Below are 7,402 nucleotides of genomic sequence, written 5' to 3'. Positions count from 1 at the left end.
CGGGCCCGGAGGAGTACAGCGTCCCGCCGCCGGTCTCCCAGGTACCTCCCAGCCCTTCTGCTGGGGTGGAGAGGACTAGGCCGCGCCGGGCTGGGTGTCCCCGCTCCGCTCCCTGCCCGGACCGGCGCTTACTTGCTTACCCGTAGGCAGGGCACCCCGTCTCCCTGCCCAGGCCGTGCCTTACGGAGGTGGTTCCGCCTCCATGGGGAAGGCGACGCTCTCTGCAGTGGGCCGCAGAGGCACGGGCGAGCCCCTGCTGTGGCCGGCAGCGCGACTGGGGAGGGGGACGATTTCCGCCTTCGCTGCACCCGGGGCTGGGGTACCGCGACTCGGGGTGTCGGGGGGGAACCTAGCTGTTAAGCGAGGATAGAGAGGCTTATCCGTAATGTGTTTATAATCCCAGCACAAATAAAAGTAAAACGCGATGCTGTGCCATTTCTATGAAAATACGCCAAAAGCGTTATTGTGGTCAATGTAAACAAGATGTGTTACCTTAATCTCAAAGGTATTTTAGAGAGTTGGATAGTTTTCTGATGTACAAAGGGTATCTAGAAATAATGCCTGTTTCATATAGGAAGCATTCTGAGAAGGCTTAAATAATTGCCTTGTAGTTTGTGTAAAAAGAACAAAAAGTAGCGCGTTGAAGCCTGAGATTTCATCACATGCTGATCTGTGGGAAAAGCTAAACTGCTCTGGTACTGTAGCTCAGCTCATTTTGCTGGGAAGGAGGCGGGCCTTTTGCCAATATGATTTTCTTAATACTTAGGTGTTTTGTATGAGTGAAGGGCTTTTATCTAGGAATATGCTGAAGCAGGATGGATCACACTTCTTCATGTAAAAACTTATGCCCCTGTCTTCCATAGGGAAGTCATCACTTGCTGAGAGAGTGATTCTGTGTGGATGGGCAGATAATGTTAGTAACAAAGGTTCTTACTGTGTTTTTCTGTAATTACAGTTCAAACATTTATTGTTGCTGTGTTGTAGTTTTAAGGCTAGAAACTCCCTGTTTAACTTTTGTGTGTTTTTCCTAGGGTAAATGGAAAAACAAGGAGCGAGTGCTTATTTTCTCATCTCGTGGAATTAATTTCAGAACAAGGCACCTAATGCAAGACTTAAGGACATTGATGCCTCACTCTAAAGCAGGTAGGATTAGGCATCATCCCTAAATTACATTTTCAGAGTAGTTTGAAACTAAGAATTTCTAACAACCTGTTTTTTTTTAAATGTGGTACATAACTGTTTTGATGAAACTTTTGTCTTAAACACCAGACCTCTTTTAAACCAGTAACTACAGCAACTGTCACTGTATCTCAGTACTTTCTGGGAACTGACTCTTACATCCTTTGTCCTGTAAGCGCATAGATACTTTTGTTCCTATGTTTATTTATTGCATAACAAGGCTGAAACAACTTGAGAGTTATTCTTCAGTTTTCATTTATAACCAGGAAAATTTTTGCAAAAGGGCCGACAGTTAAAAGAACTTTGTCTGTTAAATTGGTTTTCTAGCCTTCTAAATGTTGTTCTTGCCTTGCAGATACTAAAATGGACCGTAAAGACCAGTTGTTTGTAATTAATGAGGTAATCCAGGATTTAACTAGTGCTGCTTCTTTATTTTCAGTGGAAATTCAATGTTCAAGAGAAAAGGGCAACCGAGTTCAAAGGGACTCATACTAGTTATAGGAGTTGGATAACTTTATAGGTGAAAATAACTGCTATTCAAAAAGTGCTCACATTAAAAAAGGAAGTTGACTTTTGATTAATAAAACCAAAATGAAACCTTTAGTTAAACATAGACTTTTGTCATGAAGAATAAAACAGAATGAGCTTTTCTATATAGGTGAAAGGTGTATTACAGTTTATACTTGAAGAAAGCAGGGAACAAATATGCAGCCAGGCCAAACAATGTAGTAGGACATTGGTAGTTCTGAAACTAGACCCTCAGGTCACAGCTCCTGCTCTGATGTTTATATCCTGAAGAGCTCATCATATTGCTTGTAGCTTTAGTGAAGTTATTACTCTTGGTAATAAAAATGTTAGATTTTTCAACAAAACAAGTGCTTCAACTTAAGTTTGAGGATCCATAGGTGTAATTTATTAAGACAAGACCTTTGCTTTTGAACTTGTATTTTCGAGAGGGGAAGATATTAGAGATTAATGTTGAAGTTTTTGAAAATGTCTACAGAATTTTTTAAACAGCTAATTTGGCATGTCTTGTGTAGGTGTGTGAAATGAAAAACTGCAATAAGTGTATCTTTTTTGAAGCCAAAAAGAAACAGGATCTTTATATGTGGTAAGGAAATGCTGTTTTCTTACATTTTTATATATAGCATGGGATGCTTCTGTTCTATCTAAAGTTTCTTCCTCTAATAGTGAAAATGCATGAAGTATTGTTGCTCAGTTAAATCTGTACTAATCTCTCACTTCTGTGGGTAGTGCAAGTTAACAATGCATGGCCAGTTTTTGCAGACTGTTTAAAGAAGCACTCTGTAAAATTATTTAGAAAGCAAGTATTTATAAGTATGTTAAAGGAACTCAGTAGTGCTATAAAAGCAACTGAAACTACTTCCATACATAAATAAGTGGTTGGAGTGTATTGTAAAAATTCAGCATACCTTCTGGCTGCTGTCAACATTTTTCTTTTCTCTCTTCCCCACTACCTGTCTCCTGCAGGCTTTCAAATACACCACAGGGACCATCAGCTAAATTCTTAGTGCAGAACAGTAAGTTGGTTGACATTATTGTTTGGACTCTTGCTTTCTTGTCTGTACTGTTTTCTGTAAGTATTAAAATGATTTTTTTTTTTAAAAATCACCATAGTTCACACACTGGCTGAATTGAAGATGACAGGAAACTGCCTAAGGGGCTCTCGGCCCCTTTTGTCTTTTGACCCGGTAAGTGTAGGTTTTACTTCATTGAGTATGCTTTTGTTTTCTTTGCGTGACTATTGCATTTAGCTTTGTATATAAAACTATACTTTTTTTCTTTGTAGACATTTGACAAAGAGCCACACTATGCCCTGCTAAAAGAGTTGTTTATTCAGGTCAGTCTATAGTTCTGCTGTCCAGTGTTTCTTCCTCACTGGAAATGTCTTTTTGGCAGCATATTTAAAAATCACAAGTGTTTCCTTAAGTAGTAGTTTTAAAGTTCTGAATTTGCAATAAATCTTCAAAGGATTAGGGTCATGTGCTTAAAATTGCTGGGACACTTGAAATGTAATCTAGGATCGGGATCTTAGTAAAGTAAAATGAATTAAAAATTACCCATTTATGTTTGGTCTCTGAAATTACAGATGTTTAGAAATACTGCCTTTTATTACAGGTATTTAGTACACCACAGTACCACCCCAAGAGCCAGCCATTTGTAGATCATGTTTTCACCTTCACCATTACAGATGAGAGGATCTGGTTTCGGAATTACCAGGTTAGTGGTCTCTTTCAGCTCTTCAAGAGGAGCTCAGCAGAGTTTTTTTGTATCAAATCCCTTAATTACAATAAAGTTAGAAGAATTATTATCAGGATATGCCACCACCTAGTGCTTGCACAGAGTAATTTAAGTGTCCTGAAATGACTTACCTTCTCCTGTATCACTGGAGAGAGCTGGTTTAAATTCTGCGTACTTCAACTTGTGTTCTGTTTGTTGTGGTTCTGTGGTGGTTGTCTTGGTAATGGAAAGTACTAGCCAAATCCTAAGCTTTGCTTGCCTTTTGCTGCTTTGACTCAAAGTGTGCTAGAGCTTACTTTCTAAAGGAGGAATTCACAAATACCTAGTACTCTAGTGCTTGTTTGAACCTAAAAGAACTGCTTTATATACAGAATTGTGTTTATCCAATTCTAGCTTACCAGTTTCGGTGGCATTGTATCTTGGATTTAAGTTCAGTTGTGTATCACCATATGCAAGGTGCCTACAAGGTCATATACCTTGATTCTATGCATGAGAAATTAAGAAGTATTCTTTTAATTGCAGATAATAGAAGAAGATGCATCTCTAGTAGAAATTGGGCCTCGTTTTGTCCTGAACCTCATAAAAATCTTCCAAGGTAGCTTTGGAGGACCAACTCTGTATGAAAATCCCCATTACCAGTCCCCAAATATGGTAAGCAGCTTTGTCTTTGTTTTTTCTTTCATTTAGCAATTAATTTGAAAACCGGTCTTGCAGTCTGTCTCTGCAGGAGACCCATCTATGCCTTTCCTTGGGCCCCTTTGCAGAAAAGAGTGCCCTAACTGATGACAATTTGAGAACAGGGTAATTTTGTAAAAATGGAGTAAATGCAAAATTCATGCCACTGAAAAGGTGGCATTACACTGAGGATTTTGGCAATTAAGGAGAGAAATTACCACCTGTTTCTTTAGTACCTGATTTCTTCCATCTTGCTTGTTTGAAACCTGATGTAATTTAAATTCTTATTTTTATAGCATCGACGGCTGGTAAGATTGTCAGTGGCGGCTAAGTTTAGAGAGAAACAGCAAGTGAAGGAAGTACAAAAGATTAAGAAAAAAGGGAGTAAGGTGCTTATTGAAGAAGATCCCACTGAAGTGGTCTTTGAAACTCCGGCTGAAGAAAAGTCAGTGGAAATACAGCTCGTGAAACCAGAGTCAAAGGCTATTGTTAAAGATAAAAAGAAGCTACGCAAAATTCAGAGGAAGAAGCAAAAAAAGCTTTTCAGAACTGAAGCATCAGCATAAATGTTAAAAGTGATGAAACTAGCTATATTGACATAATATGGTAAATACTTGTTTTTACAGGCAAAACTAACTGGACTTCAGTTTTAAGTAAACAATATCAATTTCTTTATTAGGATTGAGTTTGTACTCTTTCACTGTCTTCGTCTCTTCAAGAGGATTCTGGGTTTTGAAAAACAACATGGCAACAGGGGAGGGGGAATAAGACACTCCAGATACTTCTGCTTTTGAGAATGGGCCTCTTACACTTAAATACCTTTGGGAAACAACTCACTGTAACATGTACAGGGAATAAAGATAACTGTGTAGTCGTCATGAACTGGTGCTCATCATGAACTGAAATTCAAGTGCAGCTTTCCTAGTCTGACAGCAGTGGAAAATCCTTTTAAAAAGTTTTAACTTTATACAAATTCTCTCCTGAGCAGTGGTCGTAATTTTTTCTTCTCATAATTCCTAGGGAATTCAAAGGGTTATGGCCTATTAATTGCTTTTTAAAATTAATCATAAAAAAGCTGCTACTTTTGCCTGTGGTAACAGCTGTACTTAATCGGGTTCCTAGGACCTGAAACATTGCTATGGGGGAGAAACAGTCTTAACTTAGGATTCCAGCCCTTAATACCAAATTCATTCCAAACTCCATAAAGGCAAGAGGTATATGCTGTGATTGGGGATCAAAACCATACACCTACACTATCCTGAAACAGAATTGCCCCTGATTCTCTGTTGCAGCAACAGTGCTTAAAAGTACAGAATTCTTATAAACTGAACACATGCAAGAAATTTTTTTTTTTTTTTTTCCCACAAAAATGCTGTCCTCTTGGATCAATTGTATATGGTGTTTAGGTCTTGTTTTTCAAAGTCAGCCCATATAGACGTTTCCATATAAAATTGGCAAATAAGCTTCCAATATTGTGTAAAAGTTACTACAACCAAAAGCCTTGATTCTGCTCATGGATGATGTCTGTACTTTAAATGTAGCAGTCTTTATTGCACACTGATGAGCAGCAGAAAGTCCAGAGTTTGGTTCACCGTAGTTTTTCCCTACTATCTGACAGCTGACATTGTCTCAGAGCTGCAGCATGAGGTCAACTTTAATTCGGGGCTGTATTTCCATGATGCTTTCAGGGAAATTATTGTCTGCGAGTCTGCCCTTCTGCCAGATGCAGTTAAATGAGTTGCTGTGTTCCTAAGTTTTTAGCTGGGGAAAAGAGCATACAGCTATTCCCTCACAGAAAGTCTTAATGGCATCAGCCTCCAACCAGACTAAAAACATTCAACCCTAATTGAGTGAGAATTTCTTTGCAGGGCTCAGCAAAAGCCTGATTCCAAGAAACCTTTTTTGACTGATGCTAGCAAATCATTACAGACTTCTCTGGGGCTATTTCCACATTTCCTGCCTTTAATCTGCTTTCCAGTTCCAGACCTCATGACCTCTTTGTGCCACTGACTAGTGCTGTCTCCCTGTCTACTCCCCCAGCTTCTGTGTATTTTCAGGTCTTGCTCATGCCCTGTTCCTATTTGGTTCCTCTGTTGATTTCAGCCTCTGTTGTCTTGGTGGTGAACAGACACAGCTGGCACAAGAAGAAGCTGACCTGTTAAGTGCTAGATGTTATCCTACATGGCAGGGCAAGGGAAATTCAGTGTCATCTCTAATGAGGTGGTCTATGTGCCATCTGATTGGGAAGAAAGACTGGTGAATACTGGCAGGTGCTCAGTTCATGCAGTCCAATACATAGAATCACAGACGTATCTTGAGTTGGAAGGGCCACATGAGGGTCATAGAGTCCAGCTCCCTGCTCCTCACAGAACTACCTAACACTAAACCATATGACTAAGAGTGTCGTAAAGATGATCCTTGAACTGCGACAAGCTTGGTACCATGGCCACTCCCCTAGGGAGCCTGTTCCAGGGACCAAACCACACTCTCCCTTGAAGAACCTTTTCCTAATGTCCAGCCTGGCACAGCATCATTCCATTTCCTTCTGTCCTGTTGCTGGTCACCAGACAGAGGAGATCAGCACTTCCCCCTCCACTGCCCCCTGTCTAGAGGGGGGTCTAGAGGAAGGTCTAGACTGCCATGAGGGCACCCCTCAGCCTTCGCTTCTCCAAGCTGAACAAGCCAAGTGACCACAGCCGCTCCTCAAGCCTTGCCCTTGAGGCCTTTCACCAGCTTGGTCACTCTCCTCTGGACATACTCTAGTAGTTTGATGTTCTTCTTACATTGAGGCGCATGTGGTGTAGAGGGGGACAATCACCTCCCTCAACCGACCAGCTGTGCTGTGCCTGATGCACCCCAGGACACGTTAGGCCCTTTTGGCTGCCAGGGCACACTGTTGACTCGTATTCAGCTTGCCATCAACCCAAAGCCCCATGTCTCCCAACGGGGGTTGGACTAGATGACCTTTAAAGGTCTCTTCCAACCAAAACTGTTCTATGACTCTATGATCTTTGTTGTCTAATACAAACCTCAGTTCATGCAGTGCCAACCGATACATGTGGTTGGGCCAAACCTGAGATCTCTGAAGAGCACAGGTGTCAAAACAAAATAAACACATTGATAACCTGAGACACGGGAGCTGCATTGGCCGTACCTCCGAGCCCCGGCGCGTCCACAGCAATTCTAGCACAAGGCATTCGGTTACTTGGCAGCGGGTGACCGTACGACCAGAATCTGGTCGTTCGGGTGGGGGCGGCAGCTTCCCGCTCTTCTCCCACAGCCGCCA

The 7,402-nt window shown here is 41.2% G+C and overlaps 1 protein-coding gene across 1 annotated transcript; it reads left to right on the top strand.

Annotated features, from left to right (window-relative positions):
* Positions 1-10: 10 nt before the first annotated feature.
* BRIX1 (BRX1, biogenesis of ribosomes, homolog (S. cerevisiae)) lies at positions 11-4,813 on the top strand. Its single transcript, XM_010285135.1, has 10 exons — positions 11-41; positions 1,032-1,143; positions 1,535-1,578; positions 2,220-2,290; positions 2,671-2,720; positions 2,818-2,891; positions 2,990-3,040; positions 3,319-3,420; positions 3,964-4,092; positions 4,413-4,813. Exons 2-10 carry the CDS (start codon positions 1,104-1,106, stop codon positions 4,680-4,682), a joined length of 831 nt encoding a protein of 276 aa, XP_010283437.1. The 5' UTR covers positions 11-41; positions 1,032-1,103; the 3' UTR covers positions 4,683-4,813.
* Positions 4,814-7,402: the final 2,589 nt, after the last annotated feature.

The sequence above is a fragment of the Phaethon lepturus genome, unplaced genomic scaffold, assembly GCF_000687285.1.
Source record: "Phaethon lepturus isolate BGI_N335 unplaced genomic scaffold, ASM68728v1 scaffold42574, whole genome shotgun sequence".
In the NCBI taxonomy this organism is placed as follows: domain Eukaryota; kingdom Metazoa; phylum Chordata; class Aves; order Phaethontiformes; family Phaethontidae; genus Phaethon; species Phaethon lepturus.
The sequence above is the reverse complement of the archived record's forward strand: the minus strand, read 5'-3'. Positions and strand labels throughout refer to the sequence as shown.